Below are 17,500 nucleotides of genomic sequence, written 5' to 3'. Positions count from 1 at the left end.
CTTGGTATACCTAGGGTATATACGTAAATATACTACCAGAAACACATCTTCAATAAATCACTCACCCACGTCAGGAAAGTATACTATATATCTTCACACTCCACAGCTGTCTACTGCTTTCCCACTTCGCCCCCTCTCACCAGCATACACTTTAGCCTCCTTTCACCTCACATAAAAAGTAGGGACGGTGAGAGGCCCGTGGATATATTGGCAGTGGGAAGACCATTGATAACAAAATAGAAAAAGTTGATAAGAGTAAATTGAAGGATTGAGAGAGATGGATAAAAGTAGTGAAGCAATGATGCTTACTGAAGTACTAATCGAGAAATGAGGTGAGTGATTGACACTGAAGTTGATGAAGGTGGTGGGGAAAAGAAGAGATGGGATGATGGGAATGTGGGGAGAAGAGGGGGAGGAGAAGGAGGAGTTGAGGAGGAAGAGAGAAGGCAAAAAAGAATGGGAGAAGAAAGAAACCATCATGAAAAGAGAGAGAGAGAGAGAGAGAGAGAGAGAGAGAGAGAGAGAGAGAGAGAGAGAGAGAGAGAGAGAGAGAGAGATGAGGTAAATGCATTCAAGGGGAGAGGGGAAAAAAAGGGGAAGTGGGTAAGGGGGGATGGATAACAGGAGCAGGGAGGGGGCAAGGACCGCAACACAGTGAGGAGCAAGAGAGGGAAAAGGTCGGAAGTCCCGCTAATAACGTGTTATTAAGGGTCCCTCTGGACGACCTGTGGGGTAGGGAGTAGGGGTGAGGAGAGAAGAAAATGGGACAAGGGAAAGAAAATCGTGAAAAAAAAAATATCGCAAATATAAAAAGGGGATCGAGGGTAGGGTAGAGTAGGGTAGGGGCAGGAAATAAACGAAAAGGGTATAGGAAAAAAGAGAGGACTAATGAATAAAGGAGAATGAAAAGTGGATGAGGAAATTTAACGAATAAGGAAAGGGGAAATGTGATCTGTGGAATGAAGATGAAGGACAAAATAGAAGAGAAGAGAAGATAGGCATAATAATGGGTCGAGGAGGCGAAGTAGACAAGTTCGACTCATTTAGGTTTTCTATGGCTGCTGTGCTGAGTGGAAAGCGACCAATCCTCGCCACTAAGAAAATGATGCTGAGAAAAGATCAAGGAAAATAAGGACTGAGAAAAGGTTTATAAATGATGTAATAAGGACAGAAAAACAATTCGGGATAATAAGACTTATATGGAAAGAAGGGTAGCTATTGATAACTGATAATGATATATGAAGGTCGGATATAAAAAAAAATAGAATTGAAATAAAGACCGATAAATCAAAGGAAGAAAGCGAAGAAATTAAAGTACCAGGAGGCCAATAAATGAAACAGTCGTAGAAAAGGGAATATGAAAAGATGAGAACAATGAGGAATAAAAAAAGAAAAATAGAAGAATGATAATAAATAAGATTCATGATGTATGAAGGAAGGATGCAGCAGTATGGAAATGAGAACAGAGCCATAAATCAACAGAAGGAAGCGAAGTAAATGGGAAGGGGGGGGGGAGGAAGAGAAGGAGGAGGAGGAAGAGGAGGAGGAAGAGGAGGAGGAGGAGGAGGACACGCTTCGAGAACAATAGCACGCAGACTGATAACATCTGTGGCACGCAGGGTCAACACGACATAACATATGTTCTTCAGTGATGAACTTACACTCGCGTGGAACAGTCAGGCCCTGATGGTCGAGGCCAGACTGGACAATCAGGGCGACAATCAGGAAAGCAAACCATGAATAGATGATGAAACTGATGCTTTGCATATTTCATACTCTTGTCTAAAAGTACGGGCATACTTGTGTCGTATATTAAAGACTTCTTGATTAATACATAATTAATGGTAATTAGATGTCAAGGGGGAAGGGTAACCGTGGAGGGTAGGATGGTTAGGGGGGTTCGGGTTTTGGAGGGAAGCTAAAGGGGGAGGTGGGGAAGGGGTATTAGATGAGAGGAAAGGTGTGACAGTGGTGGGGGCAATGGGTAGGGGGACGTTTTTGAAGGGAAGCCAAAGGAGGAGGGGAGACATAGTTAGGGAGGGGGGGGGGAAGATGTGTCCTTAATCGGTGCAATGGATGGGGAATTTTGGAGGAAAGCTAAGGGGTAAGGGAGAGGGGAGGCGGGGTCATGTCATGAAAGGGGTAAGGGAAGGATTGTGGGAAATGTAAAGGTAGAAATAGAGTGATGGAAGGAGGTCAAGGGGTTCAATGTCAGGCCAAGGGGGAATAGACAAGAAAATAGAGAGGGGAAAATGGAGGAAAGTGTGAGAAAAGTAAGAAAAGAAAAAGGAAGGAGGGAGTGGTGTGCTGGGAAATGCTGGGAAAAGGGAAATGATGGAGAATGGGTTAGGATAATTAAGATAGAGGATTGAGAGAGATGGAGAATAGGGATGGATGGAGAGTTAGGGGAATAGGAGCAATTGGGAAGGAAGACTACTGGAAGGTGGGGAGGATGATAGGGGAGAAAGAGAGACAGAGAGAGGGGTAGGAAAGGGCGCCGGATGGAGAAACGATAATAATGGCGAAGTTGATAAATGACGGAAAAGAATATAAAGGCGAAAGTGGCAAGAGGCGCAAATAAAGGAAGGAAAGGGAGAACAAGAGAGAGAGAGAGAGAGAGAGAGAGAGAGAGAGAGAGAGAGAGAGAGAGAGAGAGAGAGAGAGAGAGAGAGAGAGAGAGAGAGAGAGAGAGAGAGAGAGGATAATAAACATCAAGACAAATAGCCTTCCAGACATAATTACAGAGAATGGGTTAATGCAATAATAACTGTGACATTTATCTTCCGTGCCTTTATCAGTGTTTAAAGATAAGAATCGGAAGAACACAATAGCCGGCGCGGGACTTGGGATGGGACATGTACGTCAGAGGAGAGAATACAAAATAATAAATCAGGAAATAAAAATATAATGAACACGCCTTAGTAACGGTGACAAGAAGTAATTGCTAGATCTATCGGCTATAACCCCAGTTGTTATATTCCGGTGACCTCTTAATGAGAGTGACCTAAATTCTAGGTCAGAGGTTATTAACCAGACTTTATTTATTTTGTGTACACCTCGCGTTTCCCAATTAAGATGGTTAGCGGAATGGACTGACGACTTCGGGGGACAGATCCATGATTGACTCATTCTTCTGTTCCTAGTTTTTAAGAGAGTGGTAATATATGAAGGGAGGATCCAGGGTATTTCGACCCTCCGAATCTCTTATCATACCCCTCTTGATCGCGTTGAGGGACATGTAGGAGATACGTGGAGGGGTAATTCTTTCTCCCTCAAGTCTCCATGATGAATAATACAGTCCAAGATGTCCTTCTAAGATAGAAGTGAGAATTCGTCCCTGTTACAGCCTAGGGGAGGACTTCGAGTATTGCCAAATGCATTTAGTGCAAAATACTTAATGTGTTTCCTATATGAGCCCCGTGGCATGGTGGTGGGGTTGGGGGGGAGGGACGACGAATAATCCTAATAAATAAATAAATGCATTAGATAATCCCATTCGAGGGGAAGGGAGAGAAGAGGGGGATGCAAAGGGAGGGGACAGGGGAGGGAGGGAGAGGTGAGGGAGTGAGAGTCAGGATGATGGGGAGGGAAGAGAGAGAGGGAGAGAGAGAGAGAGAGGGGGGGATTTTGAAAACTGATAGATCTTCTCTTCGAATGCGATAAGAGTGCGCGAAATCCGAATTGTATTCTATAAAAATACAAAAGTGATTTGAGGAACTAAGTTTATCATTTACGAAGATAGTTGCAAATGGTATCTTGTGAGGATCTTAAGACATCAAAAAGGTACGCCATAACTGTTATCAATATAATTGCCGAAGTTCGAGATGGATTTGACTAGAAAGATATTAAAATGGATAACAAACGAAGATATCAAATACGTGAAATTGCTCAACGCGTCAAGAAAAGAATAATACACAGCATAGTTAGTTTTATGAAAGAAATCCAAAAAATCCCGACGAACGCGCAAAAGAAAAACGAGAAATGAAGCCTTCCTGTTTTCTTTTTTCATCCTTCGCAACATCGAGCCAACTGCAAGGATGTTGGGGAGTCAACACTGGCCCTCGACAACGACTCTTGCAGACGACACATTGTGATGTAAAAGGATTATATGATAATTCACGATGGGTACGCCGTCAGGCCTTGAGCTGGGGAGTAAGGGGGGGTAAGACAGTGGTACAAGAAGGTGATGATTTGTGGAGCATGAAATGATTTATGAGGATTAATGTGTTTCATGAATTATGATAATTCATGAAGGAGACTATATATCGCGACCGATGTAGCAATATATATATATATATATATATATATATATATATATATATATATATATATATATATATATATATATATATATATATATAAACTCTACAGCCCCTCACACAGGCATTTCGATGCTCGAGGCTGCGCTGGACAACTGCTTACAAGACTGACAACATCAGGCAGGCAGCTGTGGTTGGCGAAATTCAACGTAACCCAATGAAATAAGTCAACTGAAAACCAGACGACATATCTCTTTCCCCCGAGCCATACTTATCTCTCCTCACTACCTAGCTTTGACTGCCGCAAATTGTAGTTATTTGTCGAACACGTCAAAGGTATGCATGGTGTAGAAATTCCTTGACTATCAGTATCATCTTCTCCATTTGACTCATTTCTTTCGCATTAGCGTATCATAAGTTCCACTTGTGAATTGAGACATTTAGAGTTATTCTTAGTCTAAGAACAAAGCTGCTTTTCGGTACACAGGATGCGTCTATGACCCACATACCCTCGACAGCGGGACAAAGATATAAGACATCTCACGTCAGGTTAACAGTATCTGAAACCGCTTGCGTTGGATTCACCCTTAATAAGACAATCCTACGCTGATTCAATATGAGGAACAACTTAAGAATAGGAGGAAGTCGAGACATACCAGCGAAGAACTCAGTGGGATAATTTAATAGGCTGTTGAAAAGTTATAGCCCCGCCACAGGATGCGAACACAAGATCTAATTGGTCTCTGCCCTTGGTCTCGGAGGCCTCTGATTGGTTGTTTATTGGAGCTATACCTAGAGGGAGAACTTTTTCTTCGTCTCTTGCCTGCGAAGCAGATGCTCCGCGGAATGTCCTCTGACGTCTAGAATTATGGTTTGAGAACGCCAAGGTGCCTGACTGTATGTGTATGTGTGGTGTGTGGTGTGTGTGTGTGTGTGTGTGTGTACATTGGTGTTGACTCCGAGTAACGAAGAATCCCATCACCTGACCCTTACCATGGGAGAGACACTCCAACAATGACCCTTAACATGGGAGAACCTTTCACCTTTGACCCCTAACCATGGGAGACCTCCCAACAGTGACCCTTACCATGAAAGAACTCCCACCAGTTGCCTCGCTTGACTCCCTCATTCTGAGGGATGGGAGTTGCCGTCGCTGCTCTCTGGGAAGGAATAGGAGACGATGGCGGCTTCTGTTGGTGGGAGGGAAGAACAGGTGTGTCCATGGCTTCTGTTGGGAGGAGGAAAGAGCAGGTGTGACACAGGTATCTGTTAATGGGAGAGAGGGACAGGTGCAACGGTGTGGTGTCTTCGCAGGAATGGTATAAGACGGGTGTAATAATGGTTTTTCTCAATGGGGACAAAAAAAAGGGGGGAAAATGGTAGTCTCTGGATGGAACAGGAGAGGATAGGTGTAAAGGTGGTTTTTTTTTTTCTTTTGGATGTGAAAGATGAAAGCAGGTTCTGGGTGGGATAGGAGAGGACAGGTGTAATGGCGGTTTCCTTAATAGGAGAGAAGGAGGGACAACAGATGCCGGTAATGGCTAGGTGAAACAGGAGGGGAATAGATATGCTGGTAGATTGTGCTGCATGGGAAAGTAAACAAGATATTCGATTTTTGCGATCAAAAGTATGGAAAGAAATATGGGAGAGACCTTGATGGAATCTCTTCTGAAAAGGGGAGAAGGTCCGATGAGATGGTTTCTAAAATGAAAAAAAAGAACAAGATACCTGTAGAGACCTTCTGAGGGAAGGATGGTTTCTGTTTTCTTGAGAAAAAAAAAATAGCTTCCGAGGTCTTAAAGTACAAGGGGGAGGTAATTAGGGTGAACGAGAGGGAGAGAATTCATTTACCATTTTTCTTTTTTCCGTAGAAGTACTAGATAACACGCGCATTGTTGGTTTCTGAGACGAAGTAAAAGCTTTAAGGTCAATGGTCTCGAATCTTTTGCTGTTTCCTTAACGCGCATGTGCTTCGAATCTTTTGCCGTTTCTTTAACGCGCATGTGCTTCGAATCACTTGAATGCTTCGATGTTGAACGAGCGGATTGACGGAGTTGGTCGACAGTCGTGTCCTTGTTAAGTCTCTCTCTCTCTCTCTCTCTCTCTCTCTCTCTCTCTCTCTCTCTCTCTCTCTCTCTCTCTCTCGTGCCCAACCAGGTTACCCAGCCGATGATGACTACCACCACCACCACCACCTCCTCCTCGGCCTCCATAAACAACATGGGGGCGAGGCTAAGACAACTTGAGGGTTGGTCGGTTGGCAGGCAGGGATCCCGGTGGTGGGTGGAAAAAAAAAAAAAAAATAAGAGGCTCCCTTAGTGCGGGCGAGTCGAGGAGAATTTATGGGAGTAATTGTCATTTGTAGCTCGCTCTTCCATCACATCGAGTCATGGTATTACTCCTGATTGATCATCGGCTATTCGTCGCTCGCTCCGTCCTGGGTATCTTGCCATGAAAAGGAGAACCTCCGGCTCGCTGGCTGACTGGCTGGCTGGCTGGTTGGTTGGCTGGCTGGTTGGCGTTGCTAAGCTGTTTTTCTTTCCCAGGATGATTGACCTTATGGAGAGAGAAGAGGATAGGGGAGGGTGGGTGGGTGGAGGGGTATGGGGTAGGGAGAAGAGGTGAGGTGGGGGAGTTGAGGGTGGGGGTGGGGGGTGATATTTGCGTAATTATATACACCTTGATTTAGGGATATTTGGAGGGACTAAGTTGCTCTTTTTTATATTTCTTTAGCCTTTTTCTTTTTAATTGGTAGCTAAGACTTTTTCTTGTCTTTTCTTCTTAGATGGATATTTTGTATACTTTGCAGGTATGATAATACGATTTCTTTATGGGTTTTAACATTTCTACCCAGATTTTGGGAGGCGATGCATACACAGGCAGATTTGGTGAACTAGGGACACTCCAGATTTTTGAGAGGCATAGATCTGTCACAGAATTGGCGAGGCGTACTTATATAAGCTGCAGATTTGGCGAAGCGTCCTTACATCTGCTGCAGATTTGGCGAAGCACACGCGGTCTACTGTAGATCTAGCAAAATCGGAAGCCTACTTTAGTGCGAGCAACACTACTCTACATCAAGCAGAGGGTATAGAACTGCTCCTGTATGCTGTAGTGTCCCTACTAAATTTAGTGTTATGGCGAATCTGTTGCAGACATGGCGAAGTGGGTGTTGACTCCAAATGAAGCATCAACACGCATACACTACATAATAGGAATGTTGATCAGTCTGCTTTACACACACGACTTCAGGCCTGTAAATCAGATTCTTCAAGAGTGCATTGTAGATTCAGCCAAGTCTTGAAATTAATTCCGATTTTAGCGAGGCACTTCGTAGGAAGTGGTGGTTGGCTGGGCTGACCATAGATTAGATTTAGCGAAGTAAAAAAAATCGACCCTTTGATTTCGCGAATTGGTATCACTACTTCAGACCTTGTGGAATGGCTCAGTGGTACACCATTAGTTAGTTTAGGCGAGGTCGCGATACCTGATAAAGTAAGTTTTAGGATCAAAGTCAACTAAGTAAGTTTTGCTCTCGAGTCGAGGAGGGAAAAAGGAAACTGAGATCCCAATTGCACATTTGGGAAGGAAAAGGAAAATGCACAATGAACCATGACACTATATAACAAGTTCCGTTTCTTATAATGGTTTTCGTCAATACAAAAAAAAAAAAAAAAAATCAAATTCCTCAAGTTATGACTGATTCCAGCTTTAGTTTGTCTTACGAAACTTAAAGTCAACCAAGAATAAGAGAACATAAGACAGACCCTCTGGTAACGACGAGACCCATTGTTTGCGCAACAGCGATCCAGAAGATGTCACACTCATTTTCTTTTCCTGAGGGGTTGGGAGGGGAGGGGGGATGGACGGATGTAGTCTTGCGTATCTCCTCCCCCGGAAGAAAAAAGAGAAAAAAAACCAAACTGCTTTTTTTTTCCTATCGTATTCTTTCCCTGTGGCTGAGCCCTACTGGCGATTTACACAGTCAGATCCATTCTACCGAAAAATATTATGCAACCAAACACCATGATAACTGAATAAATTTTATGGAAATTTCTAAAGCGATGTAGGCGATAGCAAGCGATTTATTCCAATTGTTTTTACATATTTTTTCGAACTGATATTCCCGGGGCAACTCAGTGAGTTCGACAGTAAAACGTGAAGTCATCTGGGGCGCGACCAGAGCATCTGCATTTGTTTCGAGAAAGCAAGTTCAATCCGGTAAATAGATCCAAATTTAATACGTACGTATATAACTTTTTTCTTCACTATTTAACAACCCTGAGCCTAAAGTCCAACGAGGTGTTAGCGGGATCGAACTTCGCCACTACTTTGGGTCGATAAAGACCAAAGCCTCAGCGCCCAGCCGATTGATGACCTCAGATGAGTTTTTAAACCCTTCAAGCGGGCAATTTCGTATCCCTCCACCCTGTTCAACCCCGCGTTAATAAACTACCAAAGGCATTAAATCGCAATGAAACCAGTTTTAATGTCCTGAACCTCCTGGAAAGCGCCTAGAAGGTCGAGGCAAAGAGAAGGAGGAGACGAAGACCATCGTGGGCAGCGTCCGCGCCTCCAGCACACAAGTCATCATAGGCTGTTATCTTCCCAGTCATCCATCAGCAGTTGGCTGTCTTGGAAAATGAAACACATGGCTACACTTTAATGTACCACCAGGTACCACAACGTCCCGCGATGTACCATGGCATATAGGGTGTTTCAAAAACCAGTGCTCTTCGAGGACATTCTCCCCTTTTTCTTCTTCCTCTTCTTCAGCCAACCAGCTTCCTTCGCTTCCTTCGTAGGAGCGACCCCCTTTGGAGCGATCTCCAGTCATTGAAAGCTTTCGACTTTAAAAAGGGTGGTGTGAACACTTGCACACGAGGCTGGAACCCGGGCGTTTGATATCAGCGCCTTGTATAGTGCGCAGGGGTGCAACGACAGGGGGTTAGAAGGGGCAAAACTGTCGGTGAATGTAACATAGATGGCTTAAACGTGCATAGCTTACAATGGCAACGCCGGTGGTACGTCTCAATTAACGCAACGTGCACTTCTTCTATGACCTGCGTGGGTATGCTGGCGAGTACATACTAATGAGAGGCAGCCCAACGAAGGCGTTTGTCATTGCCGAAAAGTGATAACTTAGAATTATAATATCTGTCGCCGCCCTCCTTCTTGTTCCACCCATGCCGCTCCTCTTCCTTCCCTTTGGCTGGTGTTCTTACTCCTCTGTCTTATCTTCTTCCTTTATCTTTAGGTTCGTTCTCCCTTATTTCCAATACTCATCTTCTTAATCAAGAGCTTTTGTCGTATATTCTAATCCCTTATTCCCAATACTCTACTTTGGGCTTCAGTCCTTTCATCAAACCCTATGTTTTTTGATGGTCTTTCATTCACCTCCTCAAGTCTCATCTTCATGCATCAACTCCTCCATGTTATTAGACTTTTCGTCAGTGCCGTCTCACTTCTTTCTCTTTTCCTCCGTCATCTGTTCCCCTCGCTACCATTTCTACTTTTTTCAACTTCATTATATTTCTCGGTTGATGTTACTCGTGGCATTTCATGATACGCGTATATTTCCGTGTCCTCTGTGCTCTTTTGATTGTCTGTCACTGCTATTTCATTTTACTGCATTCATTCTTCACTTCTCCTTTACTTTCCTATTTCTTCATCCATCTTCCCCATTGCGTATCTTGATATTCCTCCCTCTATTGTGCCCCTCCTCATACTTCTATGCAGCCAACTTTCCCGTCATTTTTTCTCTCTATTTTTTATCTCCGTTTGTCCACTTCATGTATTCTTTCTCCCTTTTATTCCTTTTTACTCAATCTTTATATCTGTATTATCTTTCCTCTGTTTTTATCTACTTTTGCAAACTTCTGTGTTCATGATTTCCTCTTATCATTTTTTTACTTCTTTATTTTTCTCTCTATTTCCTTACTTCCATTTCTATTGCTCCCCGTTCACATATGATTAAAATCAATGATACTAAGTATCTAAATATCGGGGTTTGTTTTCGGTGTATATCATTATTATTATCAATATTATCATTATCATTATTATCATTATCATTATTATCATTATCATTATTATTATCATTATTATTATTATTATCATTATCATTATTATTATCATTATTATTATTATTATTATTATCATTATCATCATTATTATTATTATTATTATCATCATTATTATTATTATTATTATAATCATTATCATTATTATTATCATCACTATTAGTATTAATGTTATCATTATCATCATTATTATTATCATTATTATAATAGTTATTATCATTATCATCATTATTATTATGACTATTATTATCATCATTATAGTTATCATTATCATCATCATTACTATTATCATTACCGACGTTATCATTATCATAATTTGTATTATCATCATTAATAGTAGTAGTTGTCGTGATATCACAGGTGATCATACAAAAGAACATTTGTCCTATATGACAAATTGTGAGACGAAGGAAAAAGATGAACATACCAGGCTTTCAAAATGTCTTATAACGAAATGAACATGTATGTAGGTTTTCAGAAGATTATAGAAAGCTGGCTAAATTATACATAATCGTCTTAGAGCCGACAGTTAGGTTGTTGAGTGATTGGCCTCCCGAACGATACACTATCTGTCAGTCGACTCTTAGAACTTTATCTCAACTGTGGGAGATAAGAACGCCCTCGACACCAAAGCCTCAATCGTAAGATGGACTGCTCTTGTGGTTAGAGATCCATCTTTTTTTCCTCGCTATTGTTTTTTTCGCAGTTTCTTATCTTCTACTCGTTTCACTTGTTGTTCGTACTGCATGTATCCCTTTCTTGCCGCTTTTCCAAGTGACCTCTACCTCCTTTTCCAAGTGGTCTTTACCTCCTTTTCTAAGTGGTCTTTACCTCCTTTTCCACGTGCTCTTTTTCTCCTTTTCCACATATCATCATTCACTCCTACTCGAACAACCTTTTTCTTTCCATTATCTCAAAATCTGTCATTTTCCTTTCATCTTCTCTCCTTTATATCCTCAACTCATAGACACCTTTTCTCCTACTTCACTCTTTTTTTTCTTTTCATCTTTCATATCCTCCCATCGCCTCCTTTCCACATCACCTATTACCCCTCCTCTTCCTCTCCTTCCCTTCCTCCTATTTCCTCCTGATATCCTCCTCCTCCACTCTGGTCCTATGCTTCGCCTCCTTGGTAAAATTAAGGCAGTGGGAGGTTATACTTCGGCTCGTAAATATGGCACGATCACCTTACATCAGCGTCACCATCTGAGACAAAATTATAGTCAAACCAAGATTATGAATTATCCTTTGCTTTCTTTGTCTGGGTACCTGCCCTGCCCTTCATGGCTTCTCCTATTCTTCCTCCTCCTCTTCCTCTTCTTCTTCTTCTTCTTCTTTTTCTTTTTCTTCTTCTTGTCAACACTTTGTTTTTTTTTCCTCCCTTGATCATCCATTGCCATTCGTATCGTCCCATTTATAAAAGTTCAACTCATGCTCTTCTTCCTGAAATTCCACGCGTTTCTATCATTCTCTTCTTCATTTCAAGGAGCCAACACAAAACCATAAGTCCACAGGAAAAGAGTATTAAAGAAAAAAAGAGAATTAGAGAAAAAGAATAGATCGTCCACCCCCTTAAGGCCATACCGGCAGAAAATGAGATAAAAGTCCACCCTATTTTCCTCTGATCTATTGAAGGACCCTTCACTGATAATTACCCAATTACAATGACCTAATCACTCACTTAGCTTCCCCCAAGGGCGTTAATTAGTGCGCCACACCATACGTAATCCCAAAGAATATGCGGCCAAGGACTCCAGGCAATTACCATCTTAAATCAAGATAATAATTCCTTCGTCATCTTATCAACAACCTTGAAAGAAGAATGCGGGCCAATTCTTCATGCCCCTGCCACCAGCCGGAGAGAAATACAAATTGTGATTGGTTGCCAAGAGCCGGAGTGCCCTGGCGCCAAATGAGCAACCAATGGGTGATACGGTTTCGGTCCTCAGCCAATCAGAACACTAATGACTACATCTCTAACAACCAATCAGCTTGCAGGCGTTCGCCTACGGGGTTTCAGAATCTTACCGTCGAATAATCATATTAATTTCCTTCCCTTTTTGTCCAAAAGAAATGAATCGTAAACTTCTGTTATTGCTGGGAAAAGAAAGCAATTGAAAGTTGTTGAGCTCTTTGGCTCCTGAGAATGTCTTAGAGTCCTCGTTTTTCAATAGATCCCGCGCGTAAAGAAAACATTTCTAACTTATGCTCACTCCTTTATTCAGTTCTTGATGATAATCCTCATTTCTTTCTTCTTTGTTATATATTCTTGATGGATGATGCTCCTAACGAAGGGCATAGATCAATTGATATGCAAGGCAGAAAGTAAATAAATTTACACCGGCAACGCCACGACATACAAAGACACAGTTGTCTGTAAATCAAGCCAAAGTAATCCTCATAACATAGTCTCTTTGACAAAACCTAAAGTATGTGGCGCTGGAAACAAACTAAAGGAGGTTTGAATAAACATAGGAATTATATGAAACACTCGTGCAATTAAATTGCTATAGTGACAAAAAGAGAACATTTCAAGAGTTACTTTCCGGTCTTACATATCCAGCAGCACGTAATTATTCTGACAGAAAAAATGATATTGTGTTCCTTTTAAAATTTGCACATACTTTACATATATCTCAGAAGGTTTTTTTATTTATAACATTTCTACCATAGGTATGGCATCTTCATTAGCATATATGTATCTCTGTAACAGAGATAAGAACATTGCGTTCAAGTGACAAACTCATAAGTAGACTTTTCATGGTCTGAATGTTTCAAAATCTTATTAACAATAGATAAGTATTGACTTTTTTTTCCCCCCCCTCAGGTATGATATCATCGTTGGGTTACACCTAGCTCCGTTTGACATGGGAATAACAATATCGTTTCCAAGAGAAAAGTTTTGCGTGCATTTTATGCGCCTCTAATGCTTCAATATTTCATCCACAATAATATGTATTGTGACATGTCCTTTTTTTCACAGCTATGACTCCACCGATGACGGAAGCATCCCTTCGTTTGATATGGGAATACCAACAATGCTTCCCCGCTTAAAGAAATGATAAATGATAGATACATTTAATACATATATCTATGCGGCATTTTTTCTTTTTTTGCGGGAGGAACAGAAAAGAACTGTGGCATATCCTTTTTTTTTTTTCCCCAGGCTGGACTCCGCCCCTGGAGCATGCATGCCTTCGTTTACCCATAGAAATAACAACAGCGTGATCCGCTGCCCGACACCCTGATTCAGTGTGTCCCGCGTTTAAAGCCCTTTGTTAAATGGGGGTCAATGAATATTGCTGGACCTTCGGTTGCGACAGTTACGAGAGTGTGTGGAGGGGGGAGGTCGGTGTCTGTGACAGTGTTCGATGACTCTACCCTCCTCCCTCTTCCCTCCCTCCTCCCTCTCTCTCCCTCTCTCCCTCTTCCCTGTGTATTTCCCTACCTCCCCCTTCCCTCTCACCATATTTTCCATACCTCTCATCCCTCTCTTTGTAGTTTCACGGTTTTCCTTTCATTCTCTTTTATCTCTCTCTCCTCTGTTTCCCAGCCTTATTTCTCCCTGTATTTCCCAATAGGTCTTCTGTATCTCTGTCTTTTCTCTGTTTCTCTTCACTATTTTTGCTTTGTTTTTCTCTACTTTTCTACCTTTCCTATTTATATACCTGCTTCACCCCAATATATATTTGTCCCTAGTTTCCTCATTCTTGCTCTAGTCTTCTTAGATTCCATTCCTCCGATTTTTTCCTCAAAAACTTCCCATTCCAGGTCTTCCCTCACCATTTCTTCCTTTTGAATGATGTCTCTTCCTTGCTCACACATCTTCATCCATGTTCACTTTATTTTCTTTCCTTTTCATCAAACGTTTCCTTTGCTTTTTCACTCCCATTTCCGTTGATCCTCAATATCTACATACATTTCATCCAACACGAAACTGCAGCATCTTGACACATTCGTTAAGAACTCCCTAAGAGAGTAACTATCGTCCTGAAGAATATCCACACTACCTTTTGCGCCAATTCCTGTGCCTCTTTTATCCCTTCTGGTTGGCATGAAACTGGACACATTGGCTTCAAAAATTCCAATTTCAAGGACAAAATAGGAGGCATCGCGTCTCCAAGGGTAACTCCTATTAGGAGCTGTAAATCTGGCCATGACTTTCATGGAAAGGCAAACGTCTTCGTAGCCATCTTAGACAACAATATGTTTATCCTAGAACAGAGATAATTGTAGACTACTTTTCTTTTTCTCCAGTGTACACATCATTTCCACTGAGAAAATGAAATGAACTGACTACAATATCTATTCATTGTCACGTTTGTGTATTTCTGAAGGAACCAGAGAAAATGCAAGTACGTGATTATTTACTGTATACTAGCAATTTCCCACAATATATGATTAATGATACTATAATCAGGAACGTTACTAATGCTAAAAATAATAAGCCATTGTCATATGACAAGTGTTGAGGGTCATCCCTCTCTCTCTCTCTCTCTCTCTCTCTCTCTCTCTCTCTCTCTCTCTCTCTCTCTCTCTCTCTCTCTCTCTCTCTCTCTCTCTCTCTCTAATAGTCTCAACACAGTTGCAGTGTGTCCGGCCTCGTGTTTACTGACTCACCCAATCGTTATCTGCTGAATCTTGGAACACATCTGTACTCGAGATATATACTTAGAGCCTTCAACAGTAAGACCCCAACACTTCATCAATAGTTTTTCCTTCTCCTTTTTGTTCACCATCGATGTCGTGTGAGTTTCTGTTCGAAAATGAACTACCACGAAAATGAAGATTGATAATGGCCCTGCAGAAATACAGATTTCGTTGTTTTGCCTTCAACAAATGGTTCGTTTTATGGTCACCTAAAAGCTCGCAGCATCGTATGTTTATGTTCCTTGACCAGATCTTTATCTTCTTGATATTCCTTGCAGCATCTCAAGCACCCTCAGCTCTGGAGGAGGTTAGACTATGCGACGTCTGCAGGGCCTTGAGGTAGGTAGTACTCTTCCCTGTCTTTGCCGTGGCGTCGTCCTTGACTTGGTAGTGACGTCTCCCCGCTGGTTACTGCACGTAGCGCCGTGTACACTGATGAGCAGACACTGTGATTATGGCGTTGTGTAACAGAGGAAATGAACCATCACGGTGCCTCTATTTATGAAGCGACTGACGTCAGCGAGGCAGTTGGCTGCCTACGGTGTTTGAAATGGAGAGAGAGAGAGAGAGAGAGAGAGAGAGAGAGAGAGAGAGAGAGAGAGAGAGAGAGAGAGAGAGAGAGAGAGAAAGGGGTTGTTTAAGGATCTTGTTATCTTCACTGTATACAACTCGTCCTTCAAGGTCTTCGGTTTGGTGTCCGTGAGCCAGATAATCGTCACAGTCAACTAATACCTCCTCCTCCTCCTCCTCCTCTCGATCTGGTGGTTATTACGCAGCTATTGTTTAGAGATTGCAAATGGTCTCCTTTGGTGTTGGTAACAGCAGCACATGGCTCGTATACAGATAGCAAATGAACATCGGGCCTGGCGTTTCTGACTCATTGATCACAACGACGGTAATCGCCGAAAGGGATTCGAACGAATGTTTCTCTGTTGATCGTCGCGATGGAAATGGCAATTGAGTTTGGTTCGGTGTTTCTGATGCAGTTAATCACCACAGTGTGGCTAGGAAGAGATTTCGATTCGGAGTTTGCCCCTGTCGGGAATCTCTTCCTGAAGTGACTCGCTGCGGTTCGGGCGTTGATCGTCCTCAGCTTCATGTATTCTCTTCCGATGGCGCTTCGGGTCCGCTCGTGGACTTCGAGACGCGTTGAACTCCGTTCAGAAATGTCGACGTTTCGTCTATTTGTGATGATCACTGTGTCTCTTTTTGCCTATAGCGTGACACAATGCTTTTCTGCATTTTCTTTCACTGTGTCTAAACGCCTGTTGGGTATAACTGACAAGGCATGATAATTCCCTTTCTCTGAATATGTGACTACGAACCAAAACTCTTCATATCCAAACGAAAGAGTACAAACTGGTCTTTCTCACAACTACAGCACAAGCATGTAATGTGCAAGTCGGATTTCCTGCTGCTATTTCTTGTTACTCTCTTATTTAATGCTTCGTAATGATCCGCGATGCTGTAATAAGATGAGTAAATGAATTTAATTCGACAAAAATTGCTTCCTAAAGTGGTGACCGAAATGACATTATATATCACAAGAAGGTTGATATCATGATATCACCTGAAGGTCGACCTTATGGTAGTACCAGACGGCCGATATTATATTTCCTGAAGGTTGATCTCATGATATTAAGAGAAGGTAAACCTTTTAGTACTACTAGAGGCGTCGAGTCATGCTACTACTAAAAGACTGAATTTTTATATTACTTAAAAAGTCAACTTCGTAATATTACCAGAAGGTGGATCTAGCGTGGGGGACCAGTAATACGTAAACATCGTTATTATGAATATTGCTGAATATTATTATTTACTTTTGTGTGCTGGAAAGTCCAACGATTCGTCTCCCAGATAAATTCTTGAATATCTATCAAAATATGTCTGAATCATTTATCATATATCATCAGAAAGTCAATAATGTAACGTCTGCCGAAGAATTAATGTATATATATATATATATATATATATATATATATATATATATATATATATATATATATATATATATATATATATATATATATATATATATATATACATATAGTTATTTATATTTATTTATATACATATCAATAATCGGTGATTGCATCTATAAGTGATATTGATAAATCGATTCTTAATTTTCATTACCCAAAAACACTAAAGAATTTACCCAGATCTTAACTAACACTTGTCTTTCAAACATCAATAAACATTTTCACTTGATTCTTGAGAAGCACGTGAGTCCAGAATCTAAATTAAACTTTGTACTGAAGCTAGAACCAAAGCTTTCATATGTTCCTCCGAACATATACGCAATGAGATTTTAACCAACCTGAACTTAAACCAAATGAGACCTAATCTATAGCCTAGAGGAACGCCGTCGCCGACTCCGAACGCAAGCGGGTTTCGCTTCTCCCACGTACGGCGAAAATGATAATGAACCTCAAAATACCTTAAACAATACATCCCTTAGAATGTTACTTAATCAATACACGAATATAACTGAATACGTAGGGTAGATAA

The 17,500-nt window shown here is 41.4% G+C and overlaps 1 protein-coding gene and 1 long non-coding RNA gene across 9 annotated transcripts in view; one reads left to right on the top strand and one right to left on the bottom strand.

Moving 5' to 3' along the window:
- Positions 1-17,500, bottom strand: part of LOC139756572 (homeotic protein ultrabithorax-like) — an 821,256-nt gene that overhangs the window by 528,502 nt on the left and 275,254 nt on the right. For 5 of the 7 annotated variants that reach the window (XR_011714386.1, XM_071676182.1, XM_071676183.1 and 2 more), the window contains one exon: positions 5,347-5,487. The exons of the other annotated variants lie outside the window; for them this stretch is intronic. Coding sequence is in view for 4 of the 5 variants with exons in the window: in XM_071676182.1 (XP_071532283.1) it covers positions 5,347-5,487 (141 nt within the window). In the remaining variant the exon portion in view is untranslated. The remainder of the gene's footprint in view (positions 1-5,346; positions 5,488-17,500) is intronic. 7 annotated transcript variants of the gene reach the window in all.
- Positions 1-17,500, top strand: part of LOC139756574 (uncharacterized) — a 67,367-nt gene that overhangs the window by 42,587 nt on the left and 7,280 nt on the right. The window lies entirely within an intron of this gene.

This window comes from Panulirus ornatus, chromosome 22, assembly GCF_036320965.1.
Source record: "Panulirus ornatus isolate Po-2019 chromosome 22, ASM3632096v1, whole genome shotgun sequence".
Lineage (NCBI taxonomy): Eukaryota > Metazoa > Arthropoda > Malacostraca > Decapoda > Palinuridae > Panulirus > Panulirus ornatus.
Note: the sequence above shows the minus strand (reverse complement) of the source record. Positions and strands in the feature narration are given on the sequence as shown.